Source organism: Schistocerca serialis, chromosome 1 (assembly GCF_023864345.2).
Source record: "Schistocerca serialis cubense isolate TAMUIC-IGC-003099 chromosome 1, iqSchSeri2.2, whole genome shotgun sequence".
Taxonomy (NCBI): Eukaryota; Metazoa; Arthropoda; class Insecta; order Orthoptera; family Acrididae; genus Schistocerca; species Schistocerca serialis.
Genome location: NC_064638.1, coordinates 287,590,037 through 287,605,179, shown reverse-complemented (window position 1 = coordinate 287,605,179; position 15,143 = coordinate 287,590,037). Strand labels below are relative to the sequence as shown.

The window sequence follows — 15,143 nt, the reverse complement described above, 5'->3', positions numbered from 1 at the left end:
AACGAAAATTATTTCAACAGCGAAAAAATCAATTATTTGACGAGAAAAATAATTTCTGATGTTTGGCATTTACCAAGAAAAAGATAAAAGAATGAAACAAAAATTACCTATTTACTGCGTCCTACGTTTTGTTCGGTGTGTTTGCAAGTATAGATTTTCTCGAGCAAATAAATGTCTCAAACCCCAAATTAATCCGCCTAACACCTCCATTAAGGTGTGATCAGTCATGATGCTGTAATGGCTCAACAAAGTGTACATTGGTGCCATGAGTAATGGAAGCCGACTTGCAATTGTCACAACCTACGTCGTATGTCCTATTCCTGTCCAAACTGTTTCCCACCAAACCCACTATCATTATACGGTCGTCGTCTCAAGAGTCGGTGCATAAAGATTGTATGTCCCTATCACTTGACTTAGTTCTGCATGTGGTTTGAAGCTGGTGGTGACTGGGTACACTGCCCGTAAGCTTTCCTGTAACAGGGCATGAACCTTGCCTATAGCTACTACCTAACAGAGGGCCTAACGTCGCCTATGGCTATTACCTTCCGTCTGGCACTTCACACATTACTGGCCTTCATATCATCAGCTGAAATGTGCTGCACATTTCCTTCTAGTCCTACCTCAGGCTCTTCTCCACTTAACTCGGGCAGTGGTGGATACCTGTTTTTAGTGTTGGAAATTAAACTATCTGATCGCGTTCTGCCACTTTCAACCCACACTTCTCCGACACTTCCTGGCAAATTAAAACCGTGTGCCTGACAGAGACTCTAACTCGGGATCTTTGCCTTTCGTGGGCAAGTACTCTTACCAACTGAGCAACCGAAGCACACTCACGACCAGTCCTGAAAGCATAGGAAAAGGTCCCGAGTTCGAGTCTGGGTCTGGCACAGTTTTAATCTGCCAGGAAGTTTCATATCTGCGTACACTCCGCTGCAGAGTGAATGTTCATTCTGGCCACACTTCTGTCTCCCTCTTCCCTGATCATTTCCTTGCTTTCTTCCTCCAACTGTGCCCGAGTTTCCTGTCCCCTTTCCTGTCAAAAAGTTCCTACTGCATTCTCTGCATTTAAAGGAGGCAGTCTCGTCCGTTTTGCCAACGTTTTCCGCACTACATCCCATCCCCTCCCCTCTCCCCGTGAACATATTTTATGAAAGATTCGCAACAGATCCCCCTCATTTCCCTATAACAGCTCCAACATTTCTCGCTCATTGTCAGTTTCGATAGAATTAGTTTAGCTTTAAATAACACGTCAAATATGTCGAGGACGTTACATTTGTCGTATGTAAACAAAACAGCTTTTTTAGTGTTGGAGCTGAGGGACGGGCGATCTTAGCAGTTAAGTCCCATAAGATTTCACACACATTTGAACATTTTGTTAGTAGTGGAGCTGTTTTTGTACTGACAAGAATGAATTAATAACTCCGTTTTTAGAGAATTTGCGTGATGAAAATTGTATGGTTAGGTTTTTCAACGTTTATAATTCGGAAAAACTACGTCTAGATCGCGTCTTTATAACGAGGAAATAATACGAAAAGAGTTAAGAAATAATAATTAGAAACGATTAACCAGTACTTTCATGGCAACACTACACTACTGAAACTAGTAGCTGCCTTGCTTTAACGAAATTTATTACTAGTAAAAAACGCAATTAGGGTTTTTGCTGTTTGTCAACAAAAATTTCCGACTGCTTAAAGCGACTGTAAGGATTTCAAATAAATTATTTTAAAGAGAAAGTACAACAGGGACGTTAAACATTCACTTCTGTGACAAGAACACAGTACAGCAATTGCTCAAAACAAAATTAATTGAACTATATTTACTCTTAAATAAGTACTTTTCATGGAGGAAATACACCTGCGGATCTCAGACTGTTCCCACAGCCAAATGTGGCAAGCGAACATCTGTGACAATTGCAGATCGCTTACATGGACTGCCTGAAAGCTCATGTCTGTTAAAAAATAGCTCTGAGCAGTATGGGACTCCACTTCTGAGGTCATCAGCCCCCTAGAACTTAGAACTACTTAAACATAACTAACCTAAGGACATCACACACATCCATGCCAGAGGCAGGATTCGAATCTGCGGCCGTAGCGGTCGCGCGGTTCCAGACTGTAGTGCCTAGAACCGCTCGGCCACTAAGGCCGGCTCATGTCTGTTAGTTGCGTTGTTGCCCACACGTATTGCTGGTGTGCCCGCAGGTGAGGACATCAAGCAGCTGAAGAACAGGGTGTACGCCGAGCTGCTGACTCTGCCTTTCCCGTTCGCCGGCGTGGACGGCACCAGCGCGTGCGACCAGGTGTTCGACGCCAGCGGCCAGAAGGCGGGCTGCCCGCTGAAGGCCGGCCAGGAGTACGTCTACAAGAACAAGCTCAAGGTGCTCGACATCTACCCCAAGGTAAGACAGCTCGTTCAGCTCCCTCCCTTAGCGGCTAGTGCAGTTGCTTGGTGCCTTGTAATTGTCGCACGAACACCGAAATGTCAGATATTCAGAAAAGTGAGCGAAGAGTAGCAAATGAACGAAAAATCGCTCAAGTATTTACTTCCTAAATTCACCGAAATCTTCGAGGTAAAAATAGCGATATCAAAATTTGAATTTTGAAGCGCATCGGACAGACAAACTACTTGATGTTTGCCAGCATACTGGCTCCAACAGAATCAGAACGAGCCAATTTTGCTGACTAAGAACCACCTCCAATGGTACTCAAAGTTCTGTTTTACTCAGTCATTTTTAATTCAAAGTTTAGGTCGAACATTTCTCTAATGTTACTGCCAACAAACGTGACTTCTTTCAATTTCCTTTCTGACAGTTGAGAAAACTACTTGGCAGAGATTAAAGAAACATTGTTCATCTGAAACTAGGGATTCCACAACCTTCAGCCATCAGTCAGAACAACAATTTGATGAGGCCTGCTGGGAATTCCTCTCCTATTCCACATTAATTTCATAGTAGTACTTGCATCCAGCGTATTCAGTTTTTTCTTGGATGTGTTCCAAACTGTCTTCCTCTACTGTTGTTACCCTCTACAGTTCTCTCTAGTACCATGGAAGTGATTACCAGATGTCTTAACACATGTCCTATCATCCAGTCCCTTCTTTTTGTCAACGTTTTCTATATGTTCGTTTATCAGTTCGGCGAATAAGCACATTATTCCTTATCTTATCAACCTACCTGTTTTCCAACGTCTTTCTGTTGCACCACGTTTCAAAATCCTTTACTTCTCTTCCTTTACTGTTTCCCTACAGACAGTGATTAACTAGTATACAATGGTGTGCTTCGAACGTACGTTCTCAGAAATTTCTCCCTTGGATAAAGGCCTATGTTTGATAAAAGCCGACTTCTTCTGACCAGGAATGCCTTATTTGCCTTAGCTTGTCTCTGTCGTTCTTACTTCATCCGTTGTGTGGCATTTTGCTTTCAAGGTAGCAGAATTCCGCTGGCCGCTGTGGCCGAGCGGTTCTAGGCGCTTGAGTCCAGAAACGCGTGACCACTACGGTCGCAGGTTCGAATCCTGCCTCGGGCATGGATGTGTGTGATGTCCTTAGGTTAGTTAGGTTTAAGCAGTTGTAAGTTCTGAGGGACTGATGACCTTAGATGTTAAGTCCCATAGTGCTCAGAGCCATTTGAACCATTTTTGAGCAGAATTCCTTAAATTTGCCTACTTTGTGGTCCCTAATTTTGAAAAGTTGATAGCTAATATTATTTATGGTATTCTTCATTACTCTACTGTCTGGGTTACTCTCAATCTGTATTTCGTACTCATTAAACTACTCATTCAATTCAACAAGTCCTATAATTCTTCAGTTTCACTGAGGATGGCAATGTTATCAGTAAATCTCATCATTCATATCTTTCCATCCTGAGTTTTAAGTCCACTCTTGAAACGTTTAATTTCCATTAAGTCTTCCTTCAGTGTATAGGTTGTTGAACAGTAAGTGTGAAACACTGCATCCCAGTCTTATACTATCTTTAATCCAAGCACTTCGTTCTTGGTTTTCTGATCTAATTTGTCCCCCTTGGTTCTTGCACGTATTGTATGTTACTGTTCCATTAGGCTCAGCTTTGTGTAGAAATTCTTGTGCAAATAAAAGCCAAAGCACTTACTGTTTTAACTTGAGACAACTATCTTGAAAACAATGCATTGTACGAAAAGAAGTTCTAGGTGAAAAGTTAATATTAGTTAAGGGGACATGTTTGTTCTACAACTGGCTACTTCCTAGCCACCCCTCCTGTATGGGTGAGGTCACCTTTGTATTTTAAAATGCCCCCCAACCCACCCATCAATTTTTCTTGCATATTCGAATTTTGCACCAAGAAATATGTATGGCATACTCAAACCATCATTTTCCATTTGTGGTAGATGGCACTGACAAATATCAACCGTGCCTGTTTTTGCATTTAAGAACTGACACATCTGATTCTGCATTTCATTTATGATGTAGATGTAAACCTTTGTGTTCTAAAGGTTCATATCTGTGTTTGAAATTGGTCTTGCAAATTTGATTGTGTAGTACAATAAAGTTAGTTCAGTGTGTGGTTAGAAACTGTTTAGTGAGAGCCAGGAACAATGATTTGGATGTAATAGTTCTCTGTTCCAATTGGTATGCTTGATATTGTTGAGTCCCTTACCTATAACATTTGGGGTACTAGATTTTCGTGAGTATCCATGGCAGTTGTGCATGTTACTATCACTCAATGAACATTTTACCTTCTTATCACTGTTGTGCTTTGTATTCCGCTGGTAGCCATGTAGCAGCCAGTGTGAGAGTTATGACAGATGGATGGAAATGCACACTGAAATTGAGCACTCATATGGTTTGAGGACTCACCACAGTCAACTGTGTAGGGAACAGAAAACTAAGTTATCACACAAGTAGCTTATTTGCCAGCAATGTCTACCCATATTATCGGTACTACAGGGCCCAAAATTATATTAGCAACACTGGTTTCAGTAAACTGTAGGTGTTTTTTTGGTGTAGAATCCGAATATGCCATAAAAGTAGGGGATTTGCATCATGCAGGTGGTGTGATTAGGAGGTGGCCATTCATAGCTGAGGCAGATGTCCCCTTTACTAGTATTAACAGAACCTTTTTTGTACAATGTCATTTTGTAACCAGTGCAACCACTGCTACTGGAATTCCAGATTGTTAACTAAAATAACATGAACTATGTCATTAAAATCTCTAAAAACCAAACATGTCAGTATTGTGGTTTAAATGGGTGGGGGCAAGGCTTTATCACATTAATTTCAGTGCAATTAAAAAAACTGCAAGAAAAACCACTTTAATAAAACTTTTTATTGTTAGGTCGGTTACCTGAGGTATGTATAAACCAGTTGAATTACTTGTTTTATTCTAATGGTGTTTTGGGATGAGCTAAGAGGAAACTTTTGGTTTCAGATCCGTGTGCTTGTGCACTGGGAGCTGCAGGACCAGAATGAGAAGACACTAAAGTGCTTCGAGGTTCCCGCCAAGATCACTTCATGAGTGGCACTTCCCAGACGATGTGTGCACTCACTCCTCCACACTGAAATTGTTTACTCGTGGTTGTGTTAAAGTGTTAGCTCTATATGTGTCCTTTCTTAATAAAATTATTTAATTGAAAGAGTCGTCCTTTTATTGTTTGTACCCAAGAAACATTTACTGGTTATGCAACATTAATATTTGTTAATAATTTTTATACACTGTTAATTCTTGGCACAATATTATTTCTGAGCGTGGGAGAAGCCAAACAAAAGAAGCATGAAATTTTTGTTGACACATTTATGCAACAACTGATAATTGTTAAAAAAGTCTAAAAAGTCAAGTGTTTCTTAAAAAGTGGCAGGAAAGAGCAGATACAGATACTCTGAACTATGATACAGCAGAAACTAGTGACACAAATGTATCTCTTTTTTATTGTAAAACAAAAATTATTTATAAATTTACAATTTTATTTTCAACCCTTGAGGAGGGAGACATAGTTGAACAGGGATAATAAAAGGTAAGCAAATAATTATTAAGACGGGAGAGAATAAAATATCCTGAATAGGTCATATCCTATCCATACTGTACAGGTATGAGCAGCCCTCAGAGACTAGCCTTCACACATTTCTTTTAAATATTTTGTGACTAAAGCACTTCTGGCCTGTTATTTATTTTATGTGACATGTAATTATTGTCTGTCTTGTATCGTTACTGGCCTGTTATTTATTTTATATGTGACATGTAATTATTGTCTGTCTTGTATCGTTAGAACTTACACCTTTCTAAATAAAAATTTTTTTCTTTCCACAAAGTTGTAATTATGTTATAGACTGCTTTAAATGTCTAAATTCTGATGAAGGCACTCTTAGAAGTGTTGAGATCTGGTTAATAAGACTAAAAATTTGTGACTGAGGGCTGATTTGTTTAAATTTTAATTTATAAACAGTCACTGAACCAAGCAGCCATGTTCAAAACTTTATATTCATAGTGCTGCACACTGTGGTTCCATGGTCGAACTTACTGAGCAGAGGACCCATGGAGTTGTAGGAGGAGGTCGTCATGACAAGATTACACTTCTGTGATTTTGTTGGGCACACTGCAGCATTCTCTGTACAGCCTAGATCTTTCATTGTGTGAATCTTTCACGTTTGGCAACCTGAAGAAAGATATGCTTACAAGGGAACCTCCCCATCGCACCCTCCTCAGATTTAGTTATAAGTTGGCATAGTGGATAGGCCTTGAAAAACGGAACACAGATCAATCGAGAAAACAGGAAGAAATTGTGTGGAACTATCAAAAACATAAGCAAAATTTACAAACTGAGTAGTCCATAAGCAAGATAGGCAACATCAAGGACAATGCGAGCTAACTAGCGTCGGGTCCTGTGGTTAGCGTGAGCGGCTGCGGAACAAAAGGTCCTTGGTTCAAGCCCTCCCTCGAGTGAAAAGTTTACTTTTTTTATCTTCACAAAATTATGATCTGTCCGTTCATTGATGTCTCTATTCACTGTAATAAGTTTAGTGTCTGTTTTGCGACCGCACCGCAAAACGGTGTGATTGGTAGACGTAAGGACGTGCCTCTCCAATGGGAACTGAAAACATTTGATCGCAAGGTCATAGGTCAACCGATTCCTCCACAGGGAAACACGTCTGATATATATTCTATACGACACTGGTGACTGCATGTGCGTCACATGACAGGAATATGTTGTTGGCCCACCTAACTTGTACACTTGACGAATGTGTAAAAAGATTCTTCTACCTTGCCCGATTTAGGTTTTCTTGTGGATGTGATGATCACTCCCAAAAAAGTGATGAAAACATAATGGACAGACAGATGATAATTGTCTGAAAATAAAAAATTAAACTTTTCACTCGAGGGAAGACTTGAACCAAGGACCTCTCGTTCTGCAGCCGCTCACGCTAACCACGGGACCACGGCATTCCTTAGCTCACATTCTCCTTGATCTTGCCTATCTTGCGCATGGACTACTCAGTTTGTATATTTTGCTTATTTTTTTCATAGTTCCACACAACTTCTTTCTGTTTTCTCGATTGATCTGTTCCGTTTTTCAAGGCGTATCCACTGTGCCAACTTGTAACTAAATGTGAGGGGTGTGCAATGGGGAGGTTCCCTTGTTAGTAGTCTGTCAGATGAAGTGCAAGAGTGGGTGTGTTTGTGGAATTGTTAGTGGTCAGCCACATTCTACAAAAAACAGGGATTGATTATCCCATATACCAGTGGGATGAAGTTGTTTAACACGTGTGGTTATTACTTTCGAATGAATTATTGCGGTGTCACATTATGGCAGGTGTTTGGTCGTCATTTGGCTGTCCCTCAGACATGATGCAACCAGAATGAACACAATGGCCTCACAAGCCTCAACATGTGTGAAGAAACGAAAATTAAGAATGCGCTTTTTTGTACAATGCACGAATGATAAAGCTTGTATGCCACTTGAGGCTATTGCACACATTTATATCCAGCACAGAAGTATTCACCTTTCTTTAGCTTTGTTCATATTTATGAATGCATTCATCTGTAAAAGAACATACACTGAGATGACAAAAGTCATGGGATACCTCCTAATGTTGTATTGGACGACTTTTTGTCAGGAATAGTGGAGAAAGTCGATGATACAAGGACTCGACAAGTCATTGGCAGTCCCTTGCAGAAATATTGAGTCATGTTGCCTCTATAACCGTCTAGAATTGCAAAGGAGTTGCCAGTGAAGGATTTTGTGCATGAACTGACCTCTCGGTTATCCCAAATGCTCAATAGGATACATGTTGGGCTACCTGGGTGGCCAAATCATTCACTTGAACTGTCCAGGATATTCAAGCCAATCGCGAGCAGTTGTTGCTGGATACAGGGCGCATAGTCATCCATAATAATTGCATCATTGTTTGCCTGCAATTGGCTCCAAGTAGCCGAAGATAACCATTTCCAGTGTATGATCGGTTCAGTTTGACCAGAGGGCCCAGTCCATTCCATGCATACACAGTCCACACCTTTATGGAGCCACCACCAGCTTCCTCAATGTCTTACTGACAACTTTGGTCCATGGGGTCTGTGCCACACTCGCAACCTACCATCGGCTCTTACCAACTCAAATTGGGACTCATGCGACCAGTCAACGGTTTTCCAGTCTAGGCTTCAACCAGTGTGGTGAGAGATAAGGCCTGACATTTGGTATTCTCAGTACACTCTTGACACTGGATCTCAGAATACTGAATTCCCTAATGATTTCTTCATTCAAAACCTGTTTATTCCCGTTGTGTGGCCATAATCATGTCGGAAATCTTTCCATATGAATCAAATGAGTATAAATGACAGCCTCACTAATGCACTGTCCTTTTTTACCTTGTGTACGTGATTCATCCACCATCTGTGTGTGTGCATATCTCTCGCTCATGACTTTGGTCACCTCAGTGTATGTATCTTGTGCAGATCTTAAGTGTTTTTACGAAACTTCAGTGCTATGTAGAATTCAGTCCAAAGCTCAAAAAGGCTAGGAATATTTTATTAAATGTTTTGTGAAGTATCCTCGTTACTACTATGGTGCCACATGAGTTTCTCAAAATTAAAAAGAAAAAGTTATTAAACTTCTTAGTCGGAAAATGAAAACGAAGCAAGTATTTTAACCTACTTGGTATTGTCAACGTAAGTTACAGTCAGTCGAAGCTTAAATTCATTCTTTTTTACTTTTGGGAATACTTTTTTGTAGTTAAATGTGTAAACTCATGTGTATTGAAATGATCAGTTCTGGCCACATTTGTCAGTTTTCTTCTGCTTCTGGACTATCGATTTAAATTAAATGAAACTATAGTTACAGCTATTATGCATTGTAAAATAGCGTAACGAGCAGAAAAAAGGGACTGAACTACCCACTACATGCTATCAAAAGGCATTTATTGAGTGTACGTGGATGTTCCTCTGCAGAACTGCGATGCTGTACCATGTATTCCTTTATTTTTTCGAATTCTTTATTTCTTGCTAAACGATTTAGCACGAAGAAATGAGTAGGTAATTTATTCGGTCGCTCCTGGTTGATTTCATACTACATGCAGACACACCGTTCCGTTATAGCAAACGTCAAAAAAGACGTTAGACACTCATTCATTGGGGTGAGGAGTAGGAATCAAATACCCTCTCGGCCATCTACAGTTAGATTCCCCGAGGCTCTTCCAAAAGGCGTATCGCGAAAGGATACAGTCTCCTAGAGAGCGTCGTGTCAGATTATGTCCACCCATTCTTCTCCAGTTTGACCTATTACTTCGTCCCTAACTACCTACGCAGGTCTTCAGCTTCGTAACTACAGTGATTCTTAGCTAGCAACACGTGTGTGCGAGGTACAATTCCCGTGTATACAGCTGGTTGACAGATGTCCTGTTTAAGAAGTTAGTGGCATGACATCTAATTTCACATGTCAAACGTCGCTGCTATGCGTTTGTCTCTTTCCTTGTAAGAGGCATTCCACGCTACTAACAATCATTTTATAGGACTGATGTCAGTATAGTATAATTTCTAAACCATAACTGGATGTGAACAATGGGCGGTTATACACCACTGGAAACCTATATTGTGCATGTATCATAAAATATCGATATTTTCTTTGGTATGCAAGGGAGCAGTTTTTCCATTTTTACAGTCTTTTATAATTTATCATAGAGAAACTTGCAAGAAGAATGTATGTCATGCATTGGAAATATATTTGTTGTTGTTGTCTTCAGTCCTGAGACTGGTTTGATGCAGCTCTCCATGCTACTCTATCCTGTGCAAGCGTCTTCATCTCCCAGTCCTTACTGCAACCTAACATTTGAATATTCACAGCACTGCATTCCACATGACTAATAGGTTAGCAAACCACACCGCTCTAACAATATACCCTGTTGTAAGTGCAGAACCGTGTAGCCTTACGAAGGCATGTGTTTATGTTCTCTCTTACCAATACGTTCTTGGTACTGACCCCAGACACTACAACAATACTTTAAAATTGATAACGCAGTTGATTCACGTAAATGGCTTCAAACTCCATCCATCTGGAGCTCCATCATCCATGAAAACCACAAGTTTCTTCTTAACGGTCTGGTATATCATCACAACACTTTCATATCTACTATACACCGATAAGGGGTGCTAACCTCCTCGACATGCGCGTATCTGGAGAGACTTAGTGCATTTGGATGGGTTCTGTGAGTAAGATTGGTGTGGCACAGCAGTTACAGACTCGGCTGGCTCTGTTCCTTCATGAGACATGGAATGTAAGTCTACTTCTAGTCAGCTGCAGATTAAATCGGTAACGGTATTGCAGGCAGCGTTTGTCAAAGACAGTGCAAGGAGAACTTTCAATCTCAAACTTTATCCTAACAACGCAAGAATGCTCTGTGACTGTCATCTGCGTAGAAAAAGATGGGCAATCGTAATCTTATATTACACACTGTGCTCAAAGTGCTAGAAATACTGTATATAGATCGCTATCTGGTGTATTTTGGTGTGTATGTTAGAGAATTAACAATTAATGGGCGTACTTCACAGTCGTCTATCTACGTTTGAAATCTAGTTATACTCGCAAAGTAGGGGAGGGGGCAGTTTTAACGATGATTTATGAAATTGGGAAGCATGCTGCCACATCATTGGTCGGTGTCGAAATTACAGAAAAAAGACTGGTAAAATTGCTAAAATTGATACTCAGAAGACAGGGATGTGGTAAAAATCTTAGAGTTCTCTGTCGGATGACGTTATTGGAGATTTTATAGTTTGTATTTTTTTGTCTCTTCTGGATGTTACAAAATAACGATGATATAGAGTATGTTTGAGTGACAGACGTGAAAGCACCCTGAGGGACACAGATCTCCTTTGGACTACACTACCTATATGCAGTTTGGAGACACACCACAATGCTATAGCAAAATCCTTGTCCTTCATCCAGTTTCCGTAACTGCATTTACTGTCTCTTATACCATCTCGTGTTGCAGGAAAACGTTCATTTGGCGCTGTGCTTACATACTGTACATGTCAGGTGGAACTATGACATGTTCTCATTTTCCTCTGAGTGGTCTTAGACATAGCGGTCTCTGATTTCTGCTTAGTTTTCACTTCAATTGGAACGATCACACACACAAATCTGCAGGAATAGCGGGGCAGAGACTGAGGGACAGTTTCAAGATGCGGAGCGATTGTCTAAAATCACATTGGAGTTTTACTGTAGAAGGTAGGTTCGAAAAGGGTGACTTACTTCGAGATATGGGAGTGCCACAAGTATGATTAACCAGTGTCTCAAATCATTACAAGAATCTCCTTAGGATCCAATGCAAGTATGTGGTTGAATGGAAAGAATTGGTTCCAAATCATATATGGCTTTTCTACCAGAAAGCATAACACTATAGATGTGAAACGCAAGTGTATTGGTCATAGGATTTTGTACAGTTCTTACGACCTCAGTCTAGCGCTGCATTTTTTTTAAAGTGATTCGTCGCATAGCACACCATTTGCTGTACATGATCATTCTCAATCAACCATCACCTATAACCCGGTGGATATAACGCAGAATGTCTGAGATAGTCGTTGCGATCGTGTTTTTTAAATAGCTGGTCGCTTATAAGAAGATTACGTCTCTCTTCCTAAGAAACACTGGTTCCACTAGCAAGAAAACCAAATGAGACATGTCCTTACATCGCGGATTTTCGCTCAGTATTGCTTGGCGTCATCATCATTCAGTTATTGGAGAAGTGTTATTCTAAGTAGGGGACATGTGGTAGATTTGCTGTGATCAGCAGGCTTATAAAGTATGTGTGTGTTCCGACATGTGCAAACAAAATGACTATGTCCTGTCATAAGGGGAAGGTATGGATTTGGCATGGAAAACTGCGGTAGCTGTAAGGGGAATGAAAGATTTTTTTACTTGGAAAATTATGTCCAGTCCTAAGAATGCTGCAGATTTTCATATTTCCAGAGCAACCGTCCTCAGGAGCGGGTATTTTCGTTACTCCACTCAGTGTCGAATGTCGTCAGATTGAGGCTGCAATCGTAATATTTAATTGTAAGTACAGTGGTAAAATATATGCGGCTGGTTTCCTAGGACGATTCTGCCTGGGGTGCGGGAGCACGCATTGCAGCTGTAGCCTGTAGCCAGAACGATTGACACTTCTGGCTTACGGCGGGAGCTGTCCAAACTAGAGAGCCTGGCTGGGATACAGGAATGTGGCTGACGTAACCGTGTCGCCCTTTGGGCAGCCTTCGTAATCATGTGTGTTCTCTGTGGAAATCTGAGAAGATTCAATGTGATTCTCCATCTTTATTTAGTTGAGAGGACATCAATTGTGGTGAGTGTTGTGTGTCTCTAGATGGTGAAAGACAGGTGGAAGAGATATTTACTGGTTACTTTAGTCGACTTTGCGAAGAACAAGGATGATTTGGGGTCTTTTATATAACTGACATCAGTACTCGTTAAAAAAGACATGAGTGGATCTACAAGTTTCCTCAATGTTTCGAGTTTTCAAGTAAAGATCTTCACATACGAAGTAAGCTTCTAGTTACTCAGTGGTTTGTAGCATGTTTCACCTCGCTGTACCTCACTAAAATTGTGGGTTGCTAGAAATATAATTTTCACTATTGATCTTCGGAATTATGCTGTCCAAGCCATCGGTAGCTAACTGCTGTGTGGCTGATATCGAGAACTGTCGCGTAAATGGTATGATATTATGGCAGATCATGTGAAGTACATACGTTCTTGTAATCCCAGAGGTTGAAGATGGCTGTGGAAAGCATGGCAGCAAGCAAACAGGTTGAGGCCGAAAACAGTAACACCTCTGTGCCAGGCAGAACCACCCCAGTCTTCGTACAGAAGTTCGGAGAATGACCGCAGTCTGCTGAGGGTGCTCTGATTGCATGATGAGCCATTGTGTGTGCAGGGGCAGTTGACTCATGACTGTTGGCCGCAGATGACTGACCAACTTTCCAGGAAATATCTATTTTTGTGACTATGTATACAGTACATGTGCTTAAGTTTTTTTGGGATCTGTCTTCTTGGTATATGTACAAATGTCTGGTGGTCGATAGCTAAATGCAGGATGCAGAAGTGATAATTTTGCATGGTGCAGGATATGAACTGTGTGTATGTGGTAATGGAGCCCTGTTGGACATCAGATTCACGCTGAGAAATTCGAGCTTTCCTCTACAAAAGAAGAGCTGTGTAATTGAGGAAGCGTCTTTGGCGATAGTTTCTGTACTTCATTATCTTAGACCACTTTTGAAGGGCTTCACCGTCAGTGCAATGTGACTGCCGAATGGTTCTTTCGATCTGCACAAATTGTTTTTTCCTCTAAAAGTCTCGTAATTTGTCAGGCTGCAGAAAATGGCGGACAGTGCTCCCAAACCGACAGCAGCAGCAGTTTGGTGGGCAAATTCAGTAAGAACCAATCATAATGCTCCATTCACAAGAAGTACCATGACATCAGTGAGTCACAAGACATCTTTTGCGTGGGGCATACAGACTGATTCGAAAAAGACAGTGCAAGGTTTTTACGGAAAGTTCTGTGATGTCTACGAGTCATGTGATGACTTCTTTGTTCGAGTGTTCAGAGACGTCCAAGCAAACCATCCTCCTCTGGGTCAGATAGGTGGGATACTGTCCCTCACTTACCATTGTGGCCTTAGAGCATCTCCAGACAGCAGCTGTAGGACATCCAATATTCACTAATAATTCCAGCTATTTTTCTCGTCTGTAAGAGAGTGCTTCGAATTTTTTTGAATTTCCCAACCAAGCTTAGACACCAGTGTGTGTTTCGAGAAGTGAGGAAAATAACATCACTGACTGCATCAAAAAATATAAACTAAGGCCACTCGCCGTTTCAGAAAAGTGATGAATGCCACAGCACCTGTAGAAGACAGAAATTTTTCTCTCTCTGGCAGTGGCATCAAACAGGCAGCTAAAACTCGAATAGTCGCGAGCGTCCTGTTTTTAGAGTTACACAGAGAGATTGATTTCGACTTCCACATATCAATTTGGCATGTAAAATCAAATATTGCTGATGATATCGGTTTCGGGATTTGTTACTCACAAAAGCGTGTGAAGTAACTCTGGGAGGTTGCAAAAGTGTCCAGTGATATTTTTTAGAGCCTGTGTTCGTGAACGTTCTTGCGAGGCTATTACATTGCCAAACTGAAGCAAACTACTATGCAGTGATCTTTTTTTGAAAGTGTATTTAGAGACAAATTCAGTTGGAGTTAGTGTCTCCTGAAGCAGCCTGTGCTAAAAGACATGGGTATTCACAAGAAGTGCGTGAAGAATCTCTGGAAAGTTTCACAAGTGTGCTGCAATCTTTTTAGAGTGTGTTCAAGTGCAGCGATGGTGGTATTTCTTGGAATAAAACGTGTGATTACTTCGCAAATTGTTTAAATATTCTTGCATCATCTGCAAAGCTCTCTCTCTCTCTCTCTCTCTCTCTCTCTCTTTGTCTTTCTCTGTGTGCAGCGGTACATTTAGTTCCTGTGCCATCTCCCGTGATGTATGTGACAATATTCTGCACATTGCTTAAATGCCAGATGTAATAACTCCAGAAGTAGTTCAGGCTCAACAAGGGGTATTCCATGCGCTGGGGGTGGGAAGCAGGAAGGCTGCAGGTGTTTCCTGCTTAGCACCCACAGCCACCCTGCAGCTACCCCGTGTCCTCCTCTA

General features: G+C 41.0%; 1 protein-coding gene across 1 annotated transcript in view; it reads left to right on the top strand.

Moving 5' to 3' along the window:
* The window catches only part of LOC126468364 (NPC intracellular cholesterol transporter 2 homolog a), a 68,758-nt gene extending 63,155 nt beyond the window's left edge, over window positions 1-5,603 (top strand). The window contains exons 3-4 of the mRNA XM_050096544.1: window positions 2,199-2,395; window positions 5,399-5,603. Coding sequence (XP_049952501.1) covers window positions 2,199-2,395; window positions 5,399-5,485 — 284 coding nt within the window. The 3' untranslated portion in view covers window positions 5,486-5,603. The remainder of the gene's footprint in view (window positions 1-2,198; window positions 2,396-5,398) is intronic.
* The last annotated feature ends 9,540 nt before the right edge of the window (window positions 5,604-15,143 follow it).